Source organism: Notamacropus eugenii, chromosome 5 (assembly GCF_028372415.1).
Source record: "Notamacropus eugenii isolate mMacEug1 chromosome 5, mMacEug1.pri_v2, whole genome shotgun sequence".
NCBI classification, from domain to species: Eukaryota; Metazoa; Chordata; class Mammalia; order Diprotodontia; family Macropodidae; genus Notamacropus; species Notamacropus eugenii.
In genome coordinates, this window is record NC_092876.1 from 203,187,934 (window position 1) to 203,214,506 (window position 26,573).

The window sequence follows — 26,573 nt, forward strand, 5'->3', positions numbered from 1 at the left end:
AGAAGAATTGTTATTGTTGATTTGCCCACTCAAGACAAGGGAAAATATTGATGCCTCTGCTCTTAGAAATGCCTAGGCCTGTGTGGAGATGTACTAAGGTCTTTTCTTGTCTTTTGGGAAGGAAGCAAAAATGAGTGACAGATGCTCAGTTGTTTGCATGTTAACATCAGAAGATTGTACTCAGGTATGTCAGTGGCTTTTGAGGAAAAAAACAAAATAAGCCCCCAAACCAAACTACTTGTCCAGCCCATCCATTCTAAATCCTGAAATTTCATATATATTATGATTCTGAAAATCCCTTTGGTCTATTATCCTACGATCATCTGACCCTTTAATTCAGAAGATCAAAGACTTAGCGTTGGAAGGTTTAGACTGAGGTCATCTGGTCCCAATCCCCTTTATTTAATATGGAGAAACTTGGACCAAAGAAGTTGTGATGGCTCTCCCAAAGTCACATAGACATTAAATGGCAGAAGGGAGGAGAGGCCCACCTCAGTCCAAAGCCTCCTTCCTGCCCGGGCCCGCTGCCCTCGGCACAAAAGAGCCTGCCCCAGGGGGGAGGACAAAGCTCTAAGAGCTCACTGTAGCTGCTCCCTCCTTCTCCAAAAAGTACCGGAGCCGCAGGAATGTGACGTCATGATTTGTAAGTGACTCGGTCGTACAGAGACCTCGGGGTTGGGTGGCTGGGCACGGATCAGGACCACCGTCCGGCGGGGGACACCCTCGTGGTTTGTGGCAAAAAGAGAAACAACTGCTATTGACGTTCACTCCGAGGCTTCCGAATCCAAACCGGGACCGAGGTAGCCTCGGGCTGGAACCTACCGTTGGCCAGTCAGCGAGAGCCTGCGGGATTTAGGTGGAAGGCAAGGCCCTTAAAAAATACATCTAGACAGCAGGCCCTAAGCTTGAGAGATTTCAGCAATTAAAATGTATATCCTCAGGGTTTTGGCGATCCACGCCTTCCAAATAGGGCGGAGAAAAATGGAGGCAGTGGACGGGCGGGGCTTATTGGCCAGTGTGGGGGTGGAGTTGCTTTTTATTGGATGGCTTTCCTCTTCACTCACTCCCTTTATCCTATCCCGAACAGCTATGGGAGGGCATAGACGCTAAAGTGACTCCCATTCACGCTAGGCTTGTCGCGAGAACACCCAGAAGAGCCTTGCGTTTCCAGGCGCTCATTGGTCAGTTTGTTCATTACACCCCCAGTTAATCACCTTGGGCCTCGCGTCTTTCATCCAATCAGCTTTCAGTGGGCGGAGCCGGCAGTGACGCAGCTGGCTTGGAGCTCGCGGGAAAGGCGCGCGGGCGCGGGGTTTTTAAGCTTCCAAAGGAGGGGAATTTGAGCCGTCATGAGCCTTTGGGTGGACAAGTATCGGCCCACCTCCCTGGGGCGGCTGGATTATCACAAAGAGCAGGCGGCTCAGCTGCGGAACCTGGTGAGCGGCCTGCTGGCCGGGCGGGGACCGACGAGGAAGAGCTGGGCCTTGGCGGGGAGGGAGGACCCGACCCCTTCCCCCCATTTCCCTTCCCTGTCTGGGAGATGCGCTGGAGGAGTGAGCGGGAGGCTGGGGAACGGTGGGGAGGGAAGGTGGTCCTTGGGGCCCTTAATCCTGCCTGTGGGAGAAGGGCCGGAGTTTTCGGGGCCGCAGGTGACAGTCTGTGAACTCCCTCCCGTCCTGCTCCCGCTCCCCCACCCCCACCCCGCCCCAGACTTGTTACCCCCACCCTTACCCCCAACTTCTGCTTCCCTGCCAGGTGGATGAGCCGATCAACAAGCATGCATTAGGCTCTTAATGTGTTCCTGACGTTGTGCTAAGAGCTAAGGATACAAAGAAAAGCAGTAATAATAAAATAATAAAAAGTAAATTTTAATAATTTATAACGTAATAAAAAATAAACAGTTCCTTCAGAGGGGATTAACATATACACAAAGATAAGCAAAAGAAGTATAGGATAAATGGAAGGTAGTGTTTCTTTTTCTTGCCTTGCCTAGTTTCTTGCCCAAGTTAGCAACTTATTTGAAAAAGAAAGTTTTGAGACACGATCCCCCAAACTCAAACCTAGGACTTTCCTTTCTCCAAAAGACTTTCTCTTTTTTGGGTGGAAAAGCTGAAGGAAAAAAAAAAATTAGGTGATTTCCCAGAGGCAAGTTAGCAAAAGAATTCAGGGTGTTAGTTACTAAGAAATAGATAGTAAAAGTGAACCCCTGAGTATGTACGTTAACCATGGCACCATGACAAATGGCGGAGGGGGTTGGCACGGAGTTTACTGGGGACACATGTATTCGCATAGGTAATACAAGGCAGAATGTGATAAATGCCATAAGAAAAATGGGGGGGAAAGCTATGGTTTTCCAGGAGAGGATGAGAACAATTCTGGTTGTGAAGGGTCTGTGAACTTGTTAAACATGCATCGTGTAGCATTTAAGGAGGGCAGTATTCTGATGAATAGAGATGGAGAAGGGTGACAGAAGACAAACAGGATAATGTTAATTCATATGTAGTACTTTTGGATTTGTTCAGAGCTTTTCTAGTAGCATCCCTGTACGGTAGGTAGTACAAGTATTATTTTGATTTTACAAAATAGGTGAGAGAAGCTATGTAGAACAGGGGATAGTAACTAATAAGAGTATTTATAGAGCAGTTTTTCAAAATGCTTTACAAATATTCAATTTATTCTTTCAACAAACCTAGTAGATAAGTGCTCATATTATCCCCATTTTACAAATGAGGAAACTAAGGAAAACATAAGTTAAGTCACACAAGCTAGTAAATGTCTTAAGACTGGATCTGAATTTGAACTCAGGTAATCCTGACCCCAGGTCCATGGCTTTGTCCACCCTTACACCTAACTTCCTTAGAAGCCAAGAATTTCTGATTTTCTCAATCTGGGTAAGTCACTTAACATTTCAGTGGTCTCTGCAAGTATAAGAATGTAAATTAGAGATAAAGTGCTGACCTGTTCGTTAGAGTTTCCTCACTGGAGAATTCTTTATACCAGTGAAATTACAGGTCCAACTCCTGTCCCCTGATCTACAGCTGAGGAAACTAAGGTTTGAAAGATTAAGTGACTTTCCTGTAATCGCAACTAACAAACCTCGTAGATGAAACTGTGGCCTCCTCATTCCCAAGTCCAGTATAGTTTTCACTGTTCAAGAGTTCTTTCAGAAGAAGGGAAGCATGAAGCTGAAATGTTCCTTTTTGTCTAGCCAGTTGTGGGGAGAGAGGGGCAAGTTGTCCAGTTTGGCTAAAGTGTAAATTACATGAGAAAACCTGAAGAGAAAACTGAAAAGCAGATTGGGACTATCTTACAAAGTGCCTTGGATACCAGATTGCTGAGTTTGAACTTGACTCCATTGGCATTCACTGCAGGATTTTGGACAGGGAAATGACAGAGCTTTGTTTTCAGAAGGTTATTTTGGCAACTATCTGCAAAAATCTATGGGGAAGAAGTAAAAGGAGAGCAGTGGCTCTTGGTTGGGAGCCAGGCTTCATTTTGTTTTTTGCATCTATAGGTTTTTAATCTTGAGAGATTTTCAAACTTCTAAAGCTGATTGCCCTGTCTCAGGCTATGAAGTTTTACATAATCTCTGAACTATTTGAAATCACTCTTCTGTATTGGATAGAATAGAATCCAGACTGTTCTCAAAATCCCTGGCCTTATCTACGACAAACTGCAAGACTGTTTGGCTACTTCATTCTAAGGTTTTTATCTTCTTGATGTTATCAATGAGTTCTTCCTTATTTGTCAGAATTAAGTCCAGAATAATAATATCTGTCATTGTTTCCTCCTTTGTTTCTAAAAAAAAAATCAAAACAAATCAGTAATTTTTTAGCTGCTCTGCTTTAAGTAGAAAGGCGCCTCCAGGAAATATGTGAATAGATGATGTCTGCCATCACAGGTATGTATCTTACCTCAGCTGTCAGCATTGTGATCTATGTTGTGAATTCATATCCATTTCTTTCAGATGTCCTAGCAGCCTGTATTTTACTTCCATCATTATATTGATCTTTGATTTGCACCCAAATGCTCATTACTATACTTTTGTCTCACATCAGGTCCAAAGATTGCTGCATAGGTGAACACTTTTTTGATCTATATAACTTAAATTTCCATAGCATCTTAATTTTTCAATTGTTGCCATACTTCTCCCACCTAATCTTTTCTTCTTGAACATAGTTTATTATTCTGTTGCCTTAATCAGGAGTCACATTGCACCAGCAGCCCAAACTTATGAATCTGATTAGGAATTCTTAGGTTTTGTGAACTTCTTTTGGTAGTATTTTGATAAGTATTTTAATGTTGTAATTGTACGTTTTATTATCCATTTAAAAATATTATTCTAAGAAGAGGTGTATAGATTTCAGGTCCATGACACAAAAAAGATTAAGAACCCCTGATTTAAAAGAATATTTCTTTGAGGTGGTAACCTAGTTACATTTTTATTTTTAAAAATACTGCAGTTGCTTAAAACATTTTCAGAACTTCGCTTTTATAATTTCCTTCAGAGCCAACTTATGAGCCACATACGGAAATTCATCTTGTTATTTTATAGTTACATCTTGGTTTTGATCCAAAATAGTGATGTTCGGAGGCTCAGTCACTTTATCTACTTGACTTGGCTCTGAGTAATTTTGATTGTTTACAAAACTCAAATTTATCTCCAAAGGTAAGAGGTAGACCCAGGCTGAAGGACAGATAACCTTGGGAAATATTTTTAAATAAGCTTAGGAGCTGATGGGGACCCTACCAAGCCCTGTGGGAAGTTTTGACTGGCTAGGGTGGTGACCTTGGCCATGTTTTGTTAGAATTCTATTTCCTGTATCCTGTTTGATTCTTCTTAGTAGATAGATCCTTTAGGGGTGTGTCACAGAAAAGATTTGTCTTGCTAACAAGAAAGCTGGGAAGGCATTGGCTTGAAGGCCTTATGCATGGTTTCTGAGACTAGAATCATTGTGAGAATAAGGAAGATTCATTGCCATCTTCCTTAGTATGAGTCGTTTGTGTGATATGGAAAGCCAGTTCATCCAGTGCACTCTTAAGCTGCATTATGAGAGGCATAATGTCCCAGGTCAGGGAGGAGATAAAGCTTCTATACCTATTTTCCTCAGACCATGTCTAGGATATTGTGTTTAATTTTGAGTGCCACATTTTAAGGAGGGCGTTAATTAGCTGCAACCTTTCCAGAGCAGGAAAACTAAGATGGTGAAAGACCTCATGATCCTGCCATATGAAGATGATCTGAATGAACTGGAGATGTGTTAACCTGTGGGGAAGGAGAAAACTTAGGGAGTTTGTGATAGATGTCTTTAAGTATTTAAAAAGCTATTGCATGGAAGAGGGATAAGATTTGTTCTGCTTGGCTCCAGAACGCATAATGAGGAGCCAGGGTTGCAAGTTGCCAAGGCAGATTTGAACTTAATGTAAGGAAGACTTAACGACGATTAGCTGACCAGTCTGGAGTTAGTGAGTTTTCTCTCATTAAAGGTTTTCAAAGGCACCATAATCAGTTGTCATGCATATTATGGATGACATTATTTATCACTAATGGGTAGACTAAGTGGCTTCTGAGGTTCCTTCCAATTATGATTGTGTTTTGCTATCGTTTGAGAATATTCAAGTATCATAAGATCTTAGAAGAAAAATCTCATGTAAAAATTTTTTAGAAAGCCTAATTGCATAAAGAGACAAGCATAACTTATTCATACCTGAAAAATATTATACACCATATTGACCTTACATAATAGGATTGATTTGTAATATGGCTAGGTTGTAATTAATGCAAGTTCAAATAATATGAAATTTGATTTAGTGTAAATTATGAGATGATACCAGGTTGCGTTTAATGTGAGCCAAAATTCAATTAATGTCATTTGTGCAAGTTAGTTGAGGGTTTTAACATGCCACCTACTACACATCCCTTTTGTAGCATGTGAATGTGATAGTTTCATATTCCCAATGGTTGTGTTAATTTTTTAAAAAACAGCTCTTAACAAAAGCACCAAAAGGAAGAACACTTCAGATGGAAACACTGGCAGTGCAGAAAAGAGAAGCCTTTTATTAGAATTAGAACAAAAGACATATATTTGAATGGCATGACCATAGTAATAGTAACTCTGAAATAAGACAGGATGTTGATATATCTGAATTTACAGTACAGAATATCATAAAATATGAAGTCAAAATAAAAGACAAAAAAGCATCAACTTTTTGTGGTTTTCAGACTAGAAGGAATATACGTATTACAATTTAGCAATATGGATCGAAGATTGCAGTAAAAATGTGTTCCTTTTAGAGCAGACAGTCATATAAAAGCTTCAGGCTTGTTTAAGGAGGTGAAAGAATGGAAACACAAAAGCTAAATAACCTGATGTTTTGAAGAAAACACTTAAAAGTGGATACACTGATCAGCAAAGTTTTGATTTTGATGGAACAAAGTTATGCTAGAAAAGTATACCTTCCAAAATTTGTTTCTAAGAAAGAAAGAAAAAACCTCAACCTGGATTTAGAGTATCTAAGGATCACCTAACGCAACACCTATTGGGAGGTAATGCAGAAGAGTATTTTAAATTCAAACCAATACTTGTTTATTGACCTTGAAATCCTTGTGCTCTGAGAGACTAAAACTGATCAGTTCTTTAGTAGTCAGATAAGAAAGCATGAGTGACATGCTCTTTTCAAAGTGTGATTTCCAAGTTATCTTAGTGCACTTTTTGAAAAATATTGAAAAGATATATTTAAATGTCACATTTAAAGCATTTCTAATTTTAGAAAAGACCCCAGGCCATTCAACTATTTGGTTGTGTGGGAATGTGAGGATGTGGATAAAGCTCCATCTTTCCCTATTAGTGTTTATATGAAGATTTAAAGAAAGAGGAGGCAATTTAGTCTGTGCTGCTAAAATATTTTAAATGCCTATACTAATGTTTTTGTCATATCATTGGAATAGTCTTAATAATTTAGGTTATGATATTAACTATTTTTTTCGTTTTGAAAATTTTGCCTTTTTAAACTACTTTTTTGTAGTAGTTACTTTGTAACAAACCTGAATCAAAAATACATTTTTCTTATCCTTTGCTTTTTGTTAATAAACAGATAAAAAAACTTATTTAAATTTTTTTCATTGAATATTTCCATTGTACTGGAACCAAATATGGTATCACATTTTTACATATAATTATAACTTGAAATAGTGTGAGTTCAAATAATGTGATCACTTCAGGGGATTCATTGTTCTCACTGTTCTAATTTACCAAAACTTAAACACTGAAATAAGGTCTACAAATCTCACTTCAGTGTATTTTGCTTATTATTTTCAGAGTTGAATCTGGGTGTTGATTAACTATATTACTATAGAACATTTTATGAAGTATGGCTTTTGTTGCCTAATTTCAAGAATGGTTACAGAGACAATTTATAGTTACTTTGTTATTTTTAATTAAGTCTTCATTTGGTTGCCTCTGGCAGGTAGCATATTGTAGTGGGAAAAGCATCAGTTATAGGATACAAAAAAACATTTCTTCTCTCAAATGAGATAATATATTTAAAGTGCTTTGTGTACCTTAAAATGCTATGTAACTATTATCTATAAAATTATGAGATTGAAGTAAATCATCATGTTAAATTAGGAAAGAACACTGGAACTCTCTAATCTGTCTTCATTTTGCAAAATGAGGAAGTTTGAATCCTAACAAGGTTAAATAACTTAAGGTCACATAGCATATAGTTAATGGTAGAGATGAACCTACATATAACCCAAGTCTTCTGGATTTCAGTTTACGCTTCATTTCACTGAACCATGATACCTCTCAAAATGAATTCATCACTTCCAACATACCTACTAACTCTAATTTTATAAAAATTTAATGAGATATGCTTGAGCCTCTCTTCTCAGAATTTACACAGTAACTGTATATAATGACAAATAATACTACAGTGGGATTAGATTATTTTGCTTTGCTTTTTCTTTGGCCTTGTAGAGCATTTAATCCTTTCCCTCTATTATAGGGAGCCAGGTGGCTCAGTGGATCAAGTGCTAGTCTTCCGACCTGTGTTCAAATCGTGTTTCAGATATTTCCTAGCTGTGGGCATAAAAGCACCTACTGGGTTGTTGTGAGGATCAAACGAGATTATATTTGTAAAAGTGGTTAGCACAATACTTGGCACACAGTAGGCACTTAATAAATGTTTCTTCCATTTTTACTTTAATAGTGTGAGAAAGTAAGTTTAGAAAGGGAAGACAGGTCATCTAAAAAATGTCTGGCAATTTTAATGTACTACAACTTCTGTATGACTCAAAAATGTGACATAATCAGAAAAAAGTTAATTTGGTCTTAAAATGAGTTAATATCAGTGAAGTGTCTACTTTTAGAATTAAAAGAGAAAGTAATTGTATTCTGATATGAATAAAGCTGCATCATTATATTCAGTTCTCTGTGACTCAGTTTTAGGAAGGAAATTGATGATTTCAGGAGCAGAGAAGGTTGACCAGGATAGTGAGAAGACTAATGCCCTGTGAAGATCCCCAAGTGGAAGGAATCCTGGACATTTAGCCTAAATGGAAAAAAAAGAAAAAATTTGGTAGAGATACTACTGTCTTCAAGCATTGAAGGTGGTTATGTGGAAGGTGGTTTTGAATTGTGTTGCTTGACTTCAGAAGGCAGAACTGGGAACAGTGGGGAGAAATTACCGACATTTTGATTCTCTATTAGGAAACCCTTTTTGAGTGGTTACATGTTTCTTCCGGAAGGCCCTGTCGTATTTTACGGTTTGATGTAACATAACACAGTATTGTCTGCACATAGAAGCAGGAGGAAATGACTATCCTTGGGAAATCCCTCTTTGACTTGGATTCTTTGCTGGATCTCTTCCATTACACTAGTGAATACCTTTGGAGAGCGTATATCTGTATGTTTTATGTCTTGCTTGATGTTTGTGATCAGAGGATGATTGAATAAGGTTATCTGTGTTATATCTTTCAAGGAATCTTAAATGGTTTGATATATGGGTGCAAAATGCTTTGTTGAAAGTCTTTAGGATGGTGTTTTGATGTATTCAGTCAAATGTAAATTTTATATTCAACAAACAAGCAGAGTGGGAACTTTTATTTGTTGCATCTTTTAGTCAGTTTCATGAGGTCATAGAATACTGCTTGGAAAAGCCTGCTTGTTCCCCCATTGGAAAAACAAGTGAATGAAGATTGTTTTTCATATTATGGCATGTAGTTGGACATTATGTAGAATTTGTCCATCAGTATGTGTGGGTACATGTGTACGTTTGTGTGTACGTATGCATATGTATGTGTGCACACATTATACACTCCACATCCTCTGTATTATTCAGCAATGTAATATGACAGCCAGAAAAGTGAAAGTGGAGTGTGAGCATGTGTGTTCATGCATGTGTGCATTTGTGAATACATATGTGTATGTGTGTAGCAGGAACAGACAGTGAAAGGACAATGAGTTGGGCCCAAAATTAAACAGAAACAGAGCAAGCTGAATTAAAATTGGAAAACTCCTTTAATGACTCCATGTTTCTCCCATAGACAAAGGCCCATCTTTTTTAATACTAGCACTCTACCAGTGGTATATAGTTTTCAGACAAAAGACACAATAGTCTCTGTAGAACTGAAGATGAATGTCACATAGAGGGACAATTCTGAGGCAGGTGTGTGATGGTTATAGACTGTCTATGATATATGCCAAATAAGTAACTGTGAAGAAAAATTTCCTGGATAAAGGATTAGGATCAGGGAAATGTATGATAGGATTGAAGATGACCTAGGCATGTGGTGAACGTGAGGGTTAGTAAAGGGATAGTCAGTCAAATGTTCCATTGGTAGGTTCATAGTCCCAGAAGAAAGTAAATCCCTCTAATGTGGTACGTAGAGCCCCTCTGGTGAACTTAAGAGAAGACATGAATGAAGAGCCATCCAGAATGAAAAGGCATGTGATGTCCAAGTCTATTGGAGTATAAGGAAAAAACTTAATGGAACTAGTTCCTATAGGAGTTAATGACTACCATATCAAAGATCTTCTATTAGAGCTTGGAAACATATGTATTGGGGATCTGGTAGATGGAACTTTTTGTGGGGGTCTAATTTGAAATAGAGATTTTATGAAATCCCTTCCAACTCAAGATTCTATGATGCTTATGATTAGACTGAGGTTTCACATTCATCTTCTGGAAGTTCATATTTTGTAGTTGCATTTTCAGGAATAGTTTATTATTTAAAAATTCTCTACGTTAACTGAAATTAACTTTACAGGGAATAAATGTATAACTTTTCCCACAAGGAGATATGTCAAAATAATTATTTCTTTGCTTTTTCCAGGTACAATGTGGGGACTTCCCTCATCTCTTGGTGTATGGACCATCAGGTGCTGGAAAAAAGACGAGAATTATGTGTCTCCTAAGGGAACTATACGGAGCTGGGGTAGAAAAGCTAAGGATTGAACATCAGACCATCACAGTAAGTTCTTTTATCTCTGAGAATCTTCATGTATTTGTAGATAGGCATTCACTTAACTTCGCAGGTTTCTGGAAAGCACTTTAAAGGTCTTCCAGCCCTCACATTTTGCAGATAAGGAAACTGAAGCTCAGAAAGGTTAAAGGATTTTTCTCAAGGCCATGCAAAAAATGGCAGAGTCAAGATTTGAATCCAAGTCCTTTGTCTCCAAATCCACTATTGTTTCCATTTTACTGCACCTATATGTATGTCACATCCAGGTGTGATATATCAGAGAGATATGTGAACCTTAGTTTCTGTATTTGTAAAAGTTAAAAGTTACAGTTTCCTCCCACATGTGCCTCAGTCATTGTTTTGAGTGCCTCTCTGTGTATCTTAACTGATCACGGTGCTCAATAAACATTTGTTAAACCCCTATTATATACAAGGTAGACATTATTCAGTGTACTGCACTTGTTAAGGAGAAGTAAAAGTTCAGATAAGATGCAGCTCCTGGGTATAAGAAACCAATCCAGATTGAACTCTTAATACACTTCACAAACAGTTAATTGGTGACTTGGAATTAGGAAGACCTGAGTTCAAATCCTGATTGTGATACTTGCCAGCTGTGGCCCTGGGCATGTCACTTAACTTCTACCTGCCTTTAGTTTCCTCATCTGTAAAATGGGTATTATAATACCATTTCCCTGCTAGGGTTGTGGTGAGGATAAAATGAAATAGCATTTGTACAATGCTTTGTAAACCTTAGAGTGTTATATAAATACTAGTTCTTATGTCATATAATGTTGTATATCTTAGCTACAAGACAGAATGATAGAATTTAGAACTGAAAAGAACTTTAAAGACCACATTTCTGTCATTGGGGTCTTATAATCAAAAAGGAGAGATGTACACAGATATAATTAATAAACAGTAAAATATAAATTCATACAGTTGAACAAAGTGCTATGAAGAGTTCAGAAAAATTACTTAGGAATAGAGGTTATCAAGAAAGACTTCATAGAAGAAATCACTTGATGTTCTCAAACATATATATAGACCATTTAGATCACTGAGCAATGTAAACACTGTTGTTAGTCATTGTGGTGGTGGCGGTGGCGGTGGTGTGTGTGTGTGTGTGTGTGTGTGTGTGTGTGTGTGTGTGTGTGTGTGTGTGTGACCATGGCAAAAGATAAAAACAAATCTCTTCCCATCCTCAAGTTTAAATTCTATTAGAGGATAAAACATGTACACATATGCATAAGTAAAGCACTTCCTGTAGGAGATGGCATTTGAGCTAAGCTCTGAAGGCACCTTACACAGCTTAAGAGCTCAGGTGAGGAGGGGAGGGCATTCCATTATAGAGCAGTCTGTAGGAAGTTGTGGAGATATTTCTCCACTTCCTCACCACCCACATCTCAATTTCCTTGAAATGTGGCTTTCAGCCCTACTACTCTTCTGAAATTTCTTTATTAAAGTGATCTAATGCCAGTGATCTATTTATTAATTCCTAAATCTGATGGCTTTTTTCCTGCATTTATTTTTCCTTGACTTGTGCAGATTTTGACACTCTCAAGTACAATTTTCCTTTGGGAAACTTCTCTTCCCTTGAAATATTATGTCCTGGCTCTTGTACTGATTATTACTGGTCCCTCTTAATCTCATTTGCCTGGTCCTCATTCATTTTCCATCACATTGTTGTGGGTCACCCCCAAGATTTTGTTCTGGGTTCTCTTATTTTTTCTGTATGCTTTCTCCCAGGAGAAGTTCCCATGAATTATCTATAATCTTTACATAAGTGACTTCTGAATCTATATATGTAGCCCTAAGTTCATCATCAGCTCTGTCTCTGCTGGGGGGCAGCTAGGTGGTGCAGTGGATAGAGCACCAGTGCAGGAGTCAAGAGGACCTGAGTTCAATTCTCGCCCCAGACTTTTGACATTCACCAGCTGTGTGACCTTGGGCACGTCACTTAAACCCAATTGCCTCATCCTGGGCCATCTCCAGTCATCCTGATGAATATCTGGTCGCTGGATTCAGATGGCTGTGGAGGAGAAGTGAGACTGGTGACCTGCACAGCCCGACCTCACTCAAAACAAAATCAAGTGCAAGTCATGTCATCGTTTCTCTGATGGTATGATCTTTGGCAATGAAGGATGAACACACACACACACACACACACACACACAATCTCTGCTGAACATTGTTAGGGCTCAACTAGATGGCATCTTCTTTATGGAGCCTTCTCTAATTCTCTCAATTGTTAAAAACCAAGTTTTGATTCTTGCTGGTAAGACACATAATTGCTTTGTGATTACCTCTGTATAATTAACGATTTCTCCATCTGTAGAATGAGAACAGTAGTAGTACTTACCCTGCATGGTGGTTATTAGGATTAAGTGAAATAAAGTTCTTTGCAACCCTAAGTATCTGTATAAATGTTAACCACCATGTGAATAAGATTGCCTATTATGTGTCCAAAATGTTCATCCACCCTTTGCTAATCTCTCATGAGTCATACTCTAGTTAGTATGTTTATACAACTCTAGTTATTAAAGGAAGTTTTTCTTTACAATGAGCTGAAATCTGCCATTGCAGAGTCATAGTGAAGGGAACTTACTACCTTCCTACCTTCTGAGGCATTACATCTTCTTCAAGGAGATCTGATTATTAGGAAGGTTATATATATAATTAGTCTTTATGTACACACACATGTGTATATGGACATACATATATGTAATTGAGACTTTAAAAATTTATCAAGTCTATGGAAGGTAAATGTATGTGCGTGTGCCTAAATTTATATCTTTGCACCAACTCCCTATGGCTTCTAGTTTGTTCTTCTCAGACCAAATAGAGGTCTAAATCTCTTTTATAGGTTAAAGACAGCTATCATTTATCATGGAACACACTAAACTTAAGTGTACTTTGATTAGGGCATAGTATAATGGTACTGTCTCTTCATGTACTATGATATTTCCCTTAATGTAGCCTAAAAGCACATACTCTCTTGTGACTGTTTGTATCTCATTGTTGGAGCAGTTAGGTGGCATAGTGGATAAAGTGTTGAGCCTGGAGTTAGGAAGACTCATCTTCCTGAATTCAGATGTGGCCTCAGACACTTACTAGCTGTGTGACCTTGGGCAAGTCATTTAACCCTGTTGGCTTCAGTTTCCTCACATGCAAAAGGAGGTGGAGAAGGAGATGGCAAAACACTCCAGGATCTTTGCCAAGAAAACCTCAAGTGGGGTCACACATGACTAAACAACAACAACAATAACATGGCACTGTTGACTTCTGTTAAGTTTACATTCAGTCAGTCAGTAAACATTTCAGTGCTTGCTATGTGTCGGGCACTAGTCTAAGTGTTGGAAGTAACAAATAAGAAAGATAGTCCCTGCCTTTCAAGGAGCTTACCATCTAATGGAGGAAGACAACACATAAAAGGTTCCAGTAGTCAAAACCAAGTGGAGCAGCTGATGGGAAATGAAGTTAGCTGGAAAAGTCTGAAGCCTTTATGGAGGAAGATCTTGGGCGGATTTCATTGCTCAGCTTTCCAGCTCTCTAAGCAGAGGGGAGAGGGAACCTGTTAGAAGATGTCTCCCAGATGGTGAGATTTCAGGTGATGAGTTTATCCTGGGGGAGATAGGATATTTGTGGAGTCCTCCTTGAAACCCTGTAGAGTAGCTGATGGTTAAATGAAATCCACTAAAAATTTGAGGTCATTGTCAAATAAACTACCAACCAGCCTCAACTCATCTTGCATGTGTGAAGTTACTTTTCCAAACCCAAGTATAAAATTATACATTCATCCATATCACCTTTGATGTTATTAAGTGAGTACTTGAATTGAACTGATTGAGGTATATGAAACAAGTAATATACTAATTCTGGTCCTTTATTTTCTCATAAGAACTCTATAAAGTTGGTAGAGTACATATTGATTACATATATATTTGGAATGGGTTGGGTTAGCTACTCCTAAGCTGGGTCTTTTACATCGTAAAAGTGACACTAGGGAATAATTCCTTGTCTTTAATCTAAAAATTAATCTTTGAAATATATTTAGTATATGTATATATATATATATATTTTCTACACAGACCCCATCCAAAAAGAAAATTGAAATCAGCACAATTGCAAGTAATTACCATCTTGAAGTCAACCCTAGGTAAGTTATGAGTAAATAATCATTCATTTATAACATTATTTGCCAAATGATTTGATTTGTAAATCAGTTACTACCTTCTGCATTCTCTCACTGCCTTCAGAGGTAGGTTTTTTTTTAAGACATAATGTATGCAACTTAAAATGGAAGTGACCATGAATAGATTAATGTCATTTATTGAATATTGCTGATATATATTACATGATACAAATAAACATTTAGCTTTCCTTGCACAGGGCAAAGTGCTTTGTAGAGCATTCATCATATGGTAAGTTCTAAAATAGTCTTTATATTGAATCAAATTATCTGTGTTTGGAGATTTGACTAGAGAACTGTCTAAAGTTTGAAATATGGCTTATGAGAATATATAAAACTGAAACTGAATTAGTAAACAAGTTCATTTTTACTGCCCTCCTCCAATCTATTTTAGGGAATGGAAATGTCCATATAAGTAGAAATAAATTGACCAACATTTGATTATTTGCTGTATGTTTGGAGTGGTATTCAGTGCTGTAGAGTAAGGGTTCTTAACTTTTTTTGGTGTTATGGCCTCCTTGGCAATCTGGTGAAGCCTATGGACCCTTTCTCATAGTAGTGTTTTTAAATCCATAAATTAAAATACAGAGGATTACAAACGAAACCAATTCCATTGAAATAAAATTATCAAAGTATTAAAAAAACGTTCATAGGCCCTAGGTTAAACATTCCTGAACAGGATAGAAAAATTTAAGATCTGTTTTGTGCCCTCACATAGGTTATAATATTTTGGGATGAATGCTTAGGTGGTCAACTGTATATTCCTGACTATGTGAAGTACAATAGGAGTTCTACAGAAACAATAGGTTATTGTGGTCTGAAGGCAAGGGAATGTTTGAAGCTAGACCTGATAGTTGGGTAACATTCAGATACTCTTAAGAGATGGAGGAGAGAAAGCATTCTAAGCAGGAAGGACAGAACTGGCAGATGAGCAGGTGGCAATAACTATGGCTCATGAAAGGAAAATGAGAGTATTGGTATGATTGGAGAAGTTGAGACATTCATAGTTAACTCAATGATAATAATAATAAAAATAAAAATGGTTAACACTAAGACACTCATAATTGTCTTGATGAGTTAACCCATCTCCCCTTTCAGTGATGGAAACATGAATGAAAACATCATTCCTTATCAAGATGATCACAGTGAGCCAAACTGTATTACCAGGATTGATTCAAAGAGCTCAAGATGATTAGCTTTGAGAAGACACACCATCTTCTATAATTGAAAGGACCCAAGGACGATCTTTTACATGAAAACTTTCTTGATTCTCCCAACAGCTAGTGCACTTCCTTCCCATTTTATATACTTTACACATAATTTTTATAAATTTATATATTTTATACACACACAGAGTCTCCACTGTTAGAATGTAAGCTATTTGATGACTGGGAAAGTTTTCTTTTGTCTTTGTATCCCCAGATCTTAACAAATGTTTGTTGGTAGATTTGATTTTGGTCTTAGGTAGTTCTTCTAACTTTTCTGCGTATCTGTCTTAGGTGTAAAATGAATATTCATTCAGCAAACATTTTTTCAACTCCTGCTACATGCAATATTCTACATTTGCTGCTAGGGTAGAGATAAAGATCATAAAGTAGGATTCCTGCCTCTAAAGACTTTTAAGCTAGTAGGAAGAGAATAATAATGCCTTCAATACTTATGTAGTTTATTATAAGTGTCATATGAGAAGATATATATGCCAGCACTTTAAATATTAGACTATTATAGAAATGGGGTGTATGGGATATTTAGGGAGGACCAACACCTCTGGTGTAAGTGCTTGCAGAACCCTTTTCAGAGCTGCTTCTCCCCCTTTGATGTCTAGCTGGCACTCAGCTCTCACCTTGTGGTTCCAAGAAGCTAGAGTATGTTTCCTACCAGGCCCCTGCCAATGTATGCCTACACTTCACTGTAGATACTGAATGAGTCAGTGGGAAAGCGTGACTTAGGTTTACATGTGTGTTGTGTTTTACTGTTTATGCTTTTGGTTTAATGTATTAGTATCTATATATTTTTTTGGTTTTATTGTTAAATAAATGGGATATGTTTAAGATCTAAAAAAAAAAGCAGCTATATAGTACGTGCAGCAGGCACACCCTGATAGACAGTCTCAGCAGACAGGCTAGACCAGTTTGAGTGTAACCAATGGGCCCTAAATCTGTCGGTAAGTTAGGGGGTTACTACCACAAACACATGAAGACTTCCTCCCCATGGAATAGGTGGATGAAAACAACTTGTTCCAATGGCCTTGAAGGTTGCTGAAGCAGAGGCTATGGAGCGCTTAGAGCTTGGTCAGGGCACCAAGATCATGCACTGCATCCTGGGCCATCACCAGTCATCTTGCCATTGGACTTCAGTGACTCTCAAAGAGCTAGTCAAACTGATGACGTTATGTAACTTTGCCTCGCTGAAATGCAATTCACATAGGAGTTATGACTTCACCCATGAAGTCATTGGTCCTCTTCAGAAATGAAGAATAAACAACAAGAGGCATTCATATTTTTGTTTGTTTTGTAACTTATATAAAATATGAATATAGTAATATTTGTATGGAATTTGTAAATACGTGTAGGCATATAATTTTATCCTTGGATTTGAAAGAGTAACTTCACACATGAAAGATGAGTTGAGTGTGGGACTTAGATAAGCAAAGAGATTTGTTTTCGAGACGATAAGAGGAAAGGCATAGAAACAGGAATGATTCTGTGTTTGGAGAACAGTACTCTGCCATGAACTGCCTCATGGGTAAAAGAACCTTTGGATGAAATTATTTTGGTGTTTTAGTAACTCCAAGATAGCTCTACTTTATACCAAACTGTGGTATATAAGTCAATAAAATAGTCAGTATACATTTATTTAATTCCTATTATGTGCCAGACACAGTGCTAGGATTGAGGTTCGTGTGTGTGTGTGTGTGTGTGTGTGTGTGTGTGTGTGTGTGTGTGTGTGTGTGTGTATGATAAAAATTCTTATCAACATAGTGTTTTTAAAATAATTAGTAATATAAGAAAAGGGAAAAACAATTGCTAGAAAAAATATACATCTAAGTTTCTAAACTTCATAAAAATAGCAGCATTGATTATTTTTATAGATGAAGAAAAATAAAAACTCTGAGTAGTTTAAAGTGGTGACTAATCAAAAAATCATTTATTTGTTCACGAATATAGTTTAGTGACTCCTGATTGCTTCTGCTTTTCGGAGAATACATTTACAAAATACAGCATGTTAGAATTTACAACAGATTAAGTTCCTGGAAAATGGAATGGTGCAAATTGAATCTCATTTTCCTGTAGACACATTGGCATGTTCTGGATGATGAATCTGGTGCCCATCTTTTTATAGAAATGACTAAAAGCAATCTCTTTAGTAGTTTCAATCAGATGTCATTGCTGTACTTCTAATTTCTATACCAGTGGTCTTCAAATTCTTGATCTCATGTCTTTGTTAGTAAAAAATTTTAGTTCACACACACTGTGTGTGTGTGTGTGTGTGTGTATACACATATATGTATATATTTATAAATTCCATGCACATGTTACTATTTATATTTATTGTGTACAAAACAACAAAAAAAGATTCAGATAAAGATTAAGTATTTTCAGTTTTTTAGTGGTCTAAAAAACCTTTTTGTTCTCACCAAAATATACTGTTTTTAGTAAGAGAACATGATTGAACATGCTTCATTTTTTGAAAGCCTTGGATTAACACTTGTACAGTGATTTGAAGGCTTGATTCTAAGTTCAGTTTATTTCAATAATTGCTTTTAATGACTGTCGTTGTTGGAAAAGATAACTCACAAAGATAGATCCAAATGGAAAAAGTAGCTGGCACTTATTAAATCATGATTCTCATTTTCAGTCTGTACATTAATTATGCAGATATTTTTTGTTGTTGAAAATTCACCTAGTAAATTTCCATCTTCCCTGTTGTCAATCATTTGTTCTTGCAAATTAAGCAGAAGTTATTGCAATTTTATATTTTCAAAAAATATTTCAAAACTCACCGAGGCTCTATTTGGAAAACTTTTAATCATGCTAAGTCTCTTTCTGTTTGTGTACAGATGAGAGATTTTTTTGTTTGTTTGTGTTTTTTCTATTTTATAAGTGATGTTATTTTCAGCAACAAAAACATTTTTAAATGTCTTGCAAATGGTGGTAACTTCAATTTCTCATTAGCCGTATCTCAGGGCATAGTATATACTTAGAGTGAGGTTCATCTTTAGCAATTTGGTGATAAATCCTTTTTTAAAAGAATCTTGATAATTTTTTAAGTTTGAGTTTCCTTTTATCAGATCTGATTAGTCATTGTTTATTCTTTATAATGTGGCTGATTGGTGTGTACCATTAGTATAGCTATACAAATGTCAGCTCTATCTTTTTTATTGGTTTTTGATTGTACCCTCATTACTAGTATATTCTTCAATCCATATTTTCTTAGCTTGAATCCTTTTAAGCCTATTGTCCACTTTGTCAGGGATAATGTAGTTGAAACTTGAAATATTTGTAAATCCATATAATTGTTCACAAGTAAATTGTAATATATTATAATGTTCTAGAACGGATGAGTGTGGGTACAACTGTCAAGTCATCAGAACTGTTGAATTCTTATTTTTCCCTCAGGAAACCTCATTTGCTATATGTGACGTGACCATTTGACATACAGACTGAGTGATGGCAGCAGTGTAAATCTACATATTAAATATTAGTAAAGCTTACTTTCTCCCTTTGTAAAATAAGAAATAAAATAAGTGGAGATTCTAACATTTTCTTCTGCATTTCAGTGGTTGTGACATATGCCCCATGTTAGAAACTAGTACTCTATATTGACAGAAGTTAGGAAGGGCTGAGGAGGAAATCATAATAATTTTGTCAAAATTAACCAATTGAAAATGATTGTTACATTATCCTTTCAATGTGTTTTTGTTTTATGTAGTGATGCTGGAAATAGTGACCGAGTAGTAATTCAAGAACTCTTGAAAACAGTGGCACAATCACAGCAACTTGAGACAAGCACTCAGAGAGAATTTAAAGGTACAGAAGAATGAAGATAATATTAAAAAATGACACCCCCCCTCCCACTCTCGGAGTGAGAAATAGTGTTATTCAAAATTGAGGCAGAATGTTGTATATACAAGATAAAATGTCATGGGAAATTTAGTGAAGTTAAGGACAATTTTTAAAACATTCGTTTATCTGTGTTTTATTATTTTTAGCCTTTTTGCTAGGGACTTGTTGAAAAACAATGAAGAGAAATATAATAACCCCCAGCTGATATGTAGTGCCTTGAAGTTTACAGAGAGCTCTACATGTGGTATCTTGCTTCATATCATCTAGTTCATTTTTAAAAAGGAACACAAATACTGTCTTCTGTGTTCTAGCTAAGTTCTAGCTCAAATGCACGTGTTATTTATGTTTTGAAGTAACATTTGCTATACTTATGCTTTGGCTTACTGTTTGCCTTTTTCTTATGTACATTCACACTCTACACATTCTCCTCTGGAGCTATCTTTGTTGTTTTTCTCTGGTCTCTCCTATGAGAATATGTTGTTTGTAATCAGAGTCAGCAAATGTTTGTTGATAATATGCCAACACGTGAAAATGGGATGTCATTCACCATGGGAACTTTATCCAGCTTCCTAAGCAGGGTGAATGGGTCTTTATTCTGGAGTACCCATACAGAGGAAAGATGGGGCAGCATGCTTCTGCAGCAGTTGCTGACTGCCGTGTAGTGCAGCCATGCCTGAACCCACTCCCAGCTTGCCTCCAGGACCCTGTTGTTGTGGTGGTTCTCTTCCAGGGCTCCCACTCCATGAGGAAAATGAGCGTGTCTGTTGGCATGTCTTCACATGTGATTGCACTCTTTCCTGGTCTTTGCATTCTCCTCTCAAACCCTCCCAGTTCACCGTTACTGCTTATTGCTTCTATCCTTTTATCTCCTACCAATAAATTTTCTGATTACTGTTAAGTTAGTTTGATTATTGATTGAGCCCTTCTGATATTATTTTTGTCTTCTCAGCATATCATTAATAATTGTATATTATTACAGTTAAAGCAAAATCTATTTTCTTTCATAGTATGTTTTTAAAAAGTGTTTGCCCTTTAAGTAAAATGTTGAGCTCAATTCAGATCCCAGATGGAAATGCCTTAAAATGACAATTGGTCAGTAATGAAGACTTTCCTTTGGTGGGGAGAAGAAGGCAGAGTTCAACTGTTTTATCAGTCTAGGGAAGAAAATGAAAACTCATTTAAAATAAAGCCCTCTCATTAAAATCATGCATTCAAGTATTGGTTTCCTTAAAAAGCCAGATTTAGGGTCAGTAAGGCCTTAGTCTAGATATTGCTTTGCAAAGTTACTAGCTGTCTGATCCTGGGCGAGCTATTTAGCTCTCTGGACCTGTTTTATTTTTAAAATAGAGATGATAATAATAGTTTCTACCTCACAGGCTTATGTGGGTTGAGGGAGATAGTATATGATGTGATATGTGAGATAGAATGAGATATGTAAAGTGCTTTGTAAACCATCAAGCACTATGTAGCTATTATTAAACTGATTAACTTGGGAGAAATAAGTGCTTTAGTTCTAAATGGATTGGTGAGAAAATGAATGAAGAAAATGAATGCAAATCTATCAGTACTACCAGAAAAATTACTCAGAACACTGAGAGGTCAGTAGTGTTAGAGGTGTCATGCACTAATAAAGAACAGTGGAACATAAATCAGAAGTCCCCACTGTACATTTCATTGCTAATGTGTGACCTTGGGCAAGTCCCTTTATTCTTTAGGCCGTTGCCTTGCTGTAAAATGGGAATGGATATTTGGTTTGCCTCCCCTCTAAAGATGTTGTGAGGATCAAAGAAAGAGGTGTGAGATCCATTTGCAGAGTAGAAAAAGCATACAAACCTAAGTTGGCTTTTTATTAACTATGGGAAATGGGTGAAGCAAGTATTTATTGCTGTTGTAAATCATGGAGGAAATCTGCTTTTGCTGTTGGAAATAGAGGTATATGTTTGATGTATTTTCTATTCTCATCCTGGCATATTTCATTTTAAATTAGATTAGCCTTGCTGGTGTTAGAAAATAAGGACATCTCAGAGAAATTTTAAGATACCTTAGTGGTAAGAATAAAGTGCTAGCAATATGTTAGAGGAAACAGAAGATTAGATTAAAATAATTAAAATGCCTTCTGTGTACCAAGATAAGCATAATACATTTTAATAAGAAGAATTTTATTTGATTTACTGCTTTTTTATGTCTTTGAAATAAATGCTATTATGGTTGTCACACAGATGGTGGTATAAATGAAAAATCTAGAATTAAATATCCTAATGTACTTATAATTTCTTATCACAACACAAGAAGATAAGTACCATAATGGGTTAAACCAGTAATACATTTTACCACATAATTTTTCTCCTTGGTATCCAAGTTTGTTTTTTTTTTTTGTGGAATACTAAAATTGCTTTTTTATAATAGAATTAAAAACAAAAAAGGGACCTTAGAAATTATTCAGTCTATGCTTCCCACCCCTTTTATACTCCTTAATTTTGGAGATGAGTGCATTGCGGCTAGAGACATTAAATGAATTAAGGTCATAGAGCTGAATCCAGAATCCAGGCCTCAATGACAAAAACCTTTTGCCCAGAAAGATATAATATCTGCTTTTATAGTATCCTAGAGTAATATTTAGTTCTTTATCTTAACAATTGTGGAAAGTGAATATACTTTTGTGCCAACCACTGCTGCTACAAGAGCTAGAGAAGGGGAAATCACACTAAGACTTTCTCTTTGAGTTAATTCATTTTAATGATTTTTGCATTTTTAATACTTGTTTCAGTGGTTTTACTGACTGAAGTTGACAAACTTACCAAAGATGCCCAGCATGCCTTACGTAGAACTATGGAAAAATACATGTCTACTTGCAGATTAATACTGTGTTGTAATTCTACATCAAAAGTAATACCACCTATTCGGAGTAGGTGCCTTGCAGTTCGTGTTCCTGCTCCCAGCGTTGAAGATGTAAGTTAAGTTGGAGTATAAAAATTTTTGAAAGGTTTAAAGAGTGCAGTTTGTTCATTTACAATATTCTTTTTTGCCACATTATATATGGATACTACTTAAAGGGTAATTTTACCAAAACTTAGTAAAATCTAAATGCTCACCACCTTTTTTTTCTACCTGTTATTTTACTTTGGAAGACCCTTTAACTACAAAGCCATTGCACAGTGTAAACATTTTTGTTCTTCTAACTTATGCATTAATCTTATTTATGCTACTTAGGTACTATAAACTGTAACAGACAGTAAATTTAGAAGACTGAGCTTCAGTAATTTAGTGTTTATCTTCTGAAGTTAGTTACAGTAATCTGGAGCAGGTAGACGGTACAAAGAAGGACTGTTGGAATGCTGAAGAGATTTCATTCTCTAGTTGTACATAGAAAAGGGAATCTAAAATAAAGTTCTCTTAGGTTCCACACCCCCACACCCCAGCCTCCCCTTGTTCCCTGTATAACTCTTGTATAATTACCATATAGTTTCTGCCATTATCAGTAAAACTATTCATTTATAATATCAAATGGTCCTTCACCTTTGAGAATTTTTCTATAAAGCAGAAATAGTATGGACCTTTAATATTAATTGAAATGAGGTAAGCTTACTTTTCTTAAAGATTTCTCTAATAAAAAAAAACAAAACCTGAACTCATGAGTTTTACCACTAAAAGGACCTGTAGGAGATGTTTCAGTGGATGTTACACTTGGAAAAGGTGATTTTTCTCTTTGACTACAGTTTTATTAACTGTCTTCACAGATTTGCCATGTGTTATCCACTGTGTGCAAGAAAGAAGGTCTCAATCTTCCTTCAGAGCTGGCTCATAGGCTTGCAGAAAAATCCTGTAGAAATCTCAGGAAAGCCCTACTTATGTGTGAAGCTTGTAGGGTGCAACAGTAAGTCTACATGAGAAGTTAATAGAACTAACTTTTTGTGTTAAAAGCACATATAGCTTTATGTTGGTTTACAAAATGCAAAGTGATCTATTTTGTCATACAGGTATCCTTTTACTTCAGATCAAGATATTCCTGAGACAGATTGGGAAGTATATCTGAGAGAGACTGCCAATGCTATTGTCAGTCAGCAGACTCCTCAAAGGTAAGTGGTGAAACTTAAGTTTTTCAAAAGTAATACACTAGATAGCAAAACCTTATCATTTACAGTAGTTAGAAATTTTAGAATTTTTTGCGGTCTTATAATTTTAATATATTTTAAAATTAAAATTTGGTCTTAAATCTGTATTTAAAACCTTGAAGAAATTGGTTAGATTAGCTTGCAGAAATCTAGTAATTCAGAAGAGTTGGCTAAAAATAGATGATAAATAAACACTCTCATCCTTTTTATTAAACCGTTGATGTGTGAATATACTGAATATATGTATAAATTATAACTACTCCTGGAAGTCATTTGGAATTCTTTTGTATTTCTCACATCCCTCAAAGAGCCTTCTTAATATTTCTGCATAATATACTACCATCTTCCATTACTTCTGGTAGTGCAAAGAGCATAGCTACAATGCATAATAAGGGTTCAAAGAGCTCTCTCTTGACTTGTTTTGCCAACTAAACAAACCTGTTGTCTTAAGTCAGCTCTTAAGCTGACTAAAAATACTTTTCCATAGAGAAATGCCTCAGCTTTGAAGATCATTGATTTTATTTATTTTTTTAAAAAAATTACTTATTTTTAGTTTGCAGCATTCAGTTCCACAAGCTTTTGAGTTTACATTTTCTCCCCCTTCTTCCTTTGCTCCCTCCCCAAGAAGGTGTGCACTCTGCTATAGGTTCTGCATATACATTCATATTAAATATATTTTCATGTTAGTCATGTTGTTAAGAAGAATTGTAACCAATGGAATGAACGATGAGAAAGAAGAAACAAAACAAAACAAAAAAGAGAGAGCAAATAATATGCTTCTATCTGCATTCACACTCTGCAATTCTTTCTCTGGATGTAGATAGCATTTTCCATCCTGAGCCTTTTGGAGTTATCTAGAACTTTGCATTGCTGAGAAGAGCCAAGTCTGTCAAAATTAGTCACCACACATTGTGGCTGTAACTGTGTACAATGTTCTCCTGGTTCTGCTCCCCTCACTTAGCATCAGTTCATATAAGTCTTTCCAGGCTTTTCTGAAGTCTGCCTGCTCAACATTTCTTGTAGTACAATAGTATTTCATTGCATTCATATACCACAACTTGTTCAGCCATTCCCCAATTGATGGGCATCCCATCAATTTCCAATTCTTTACCACCACAAAAAGAGCTGCTATAAATATTTTTGTACATGTATGTCCTTTTTCCATTTGTGTGATCTCTTTGGGATACAGCTCTAGAAATGGTATTGCTAGGTCAAAGAGTATGTGCATTTTTATAACCCTATGGGTATAGTTCCAAATTGCTCTCCAAAATCAGCTCACAATTCCACCAGCAATGCATTAGTGTTCTAATTTTCCCAACATCTTCTCTACCATTTATAGTTTTCTTGTTTTATCATGTTAACCAATCTGACAAACGTGATATGGTACCTGAGAATTGTTTTGATTTGCATTTCTCTAATCAATAATGATTTAGAGCATTTTTTCATATAACTATAGATATCTTGAATTTCTTCCTCTGAAAACTGCCTGTTCATATCATTTGGAAAGTCACTGCTTTTGAGTGAGAGAAGAACTTTTGTGAGTGATGTTGGTGAACCACTTTTAACCCTAACCCTAAATGAGGGACTCTTCAAAGAAATAACAAAATGTACTGTGAATGGACACCGAATATCCTCTAAATTAGATGATAATTATAATTAACATAGTGTTTTGTAATTACTTAGATAAAGCTTGAATTTTAAAAACTTTTAGTTAACATTTTAATTTCTGTCCAGTAATGCACATCTTTAGAATCACAGAATGTTAGAACTAATTGAGACCTTTAAATTGAAGCCCTGACAAGTTGAATGATTTATTGAGAGCCACAAGTGAGTGGCATAGCCAAGACTTTGACTCTGGTCTTTAGACTCCTGGGCCATATTGTACACTCCACCATGCTGTCTGTTTAGAGATTGGCTTCTTTAAAAGGAAGTTTTTTGATTATAGGGCTTGCACACAATTTTGGAAAATGACGTTCCATTCAGTAATCGTAATTTCAGAGGAAAATTGCTTGTCGAGCATTCCCTCACAAAATGTGATGAGGTCTTTTCAGAGTGTTTGTATTTTTAAAAGAAAGTTAGTTTTTAATTAATTTAAATAAATTAAATTTTAATATAATTTTTACACAAAATAAATATATAATTTTCAAATAAATTAAAATTTTGAATGTTAATTAACTTTTTTAAATAGAAAGGTTAGTTTTAGACAATTAGTTGATGTATGAGAAATTTTATTGACGTAAGGAATATTGACAGAGATGATGTCTTTACTTGATAGACTTGTCTCATAGTCACATTTTGTTACCATCCGTTTATTACTGTTTTATATAACTATTCTGGCTGCTGGATCTTTTACTGTAATTTTCTGAAGAGATCTTGGCAACTAAAAACATGCTTATATAATGGAGAGGTGCTGCTCTTTCTTCCTGAAGCTGATGTGGTTGTTATTTCCATTGTAAGATATAAGAAACATTCTTAGTTGCACAGGGTAAGGAGTGGAACGATTCTGGCTGTTCCTTTGTACAAGTGATGTCAGTTTCGTTTTCTGTTAGATTAATAGAAAAAGAAAGTGATGAGCTACTGCTACCAAGTTGCGTCTGACTTTTTTCTGTAGTAATTATGGCTTGATTCTAGTTTAATATATCATCCTGGAACCCAGAATTTCCTTCTAATATACAAAATGCAAGATGAATTTTCATTATTTAAAAATTACTAGGACAAGTATGTTTCAGAGTTATATGGCT

At 36.3% G+C, this 26,573-nt stretch overlaps 1 protein-coding gene across 2 annotated transcripts in view; it reads left to right on the top strand.

Moving 5' to 3' along the window:
* The first annotated feature begins 592 nt into the window (after positions 1-592).
* Positions 593-26,573, top strand: part of RFC3 (replication factor C subunit 3) — a 34,945-nt gene continuing 8,964 nt past the window's right edge. Inside the window, exons 1-7 of one of the 2 annotated variants that reach the window (XM_072611894.1) lie at positions 593-643; positions 10,337-10,474; positions 14,554-14,621; positions 19,587-19,684; positions 22,488-22,669; positions 23,458-23,594; positions 23,698-23,796. In XM_072611894.1, coding sequence (XP_072467995.1) covers positions 10,406-10,474; positions 14,554-14,621; positions 19,587-19,684; positions 22,488-22,669; positions 23,458-23,594; positions 23,698-23,796 — 653 coding nt within the window. In that variant the 5' untranslated portion in view covers positions 593-643; positions 10,337-10,405. Of the gene's footprint in view, positions 644-1,230; positions 1,437-10,336; positions 10,475-14,553; positions 14,622-19,586; positions 19,685-22,487; positions 22,670-23,457; positions 23,595-23,697; positions 23,797-26,573 lie in introns of those variants that run through there. The other variant, XM_072611893.1, reaches the window with a different exon arrangement.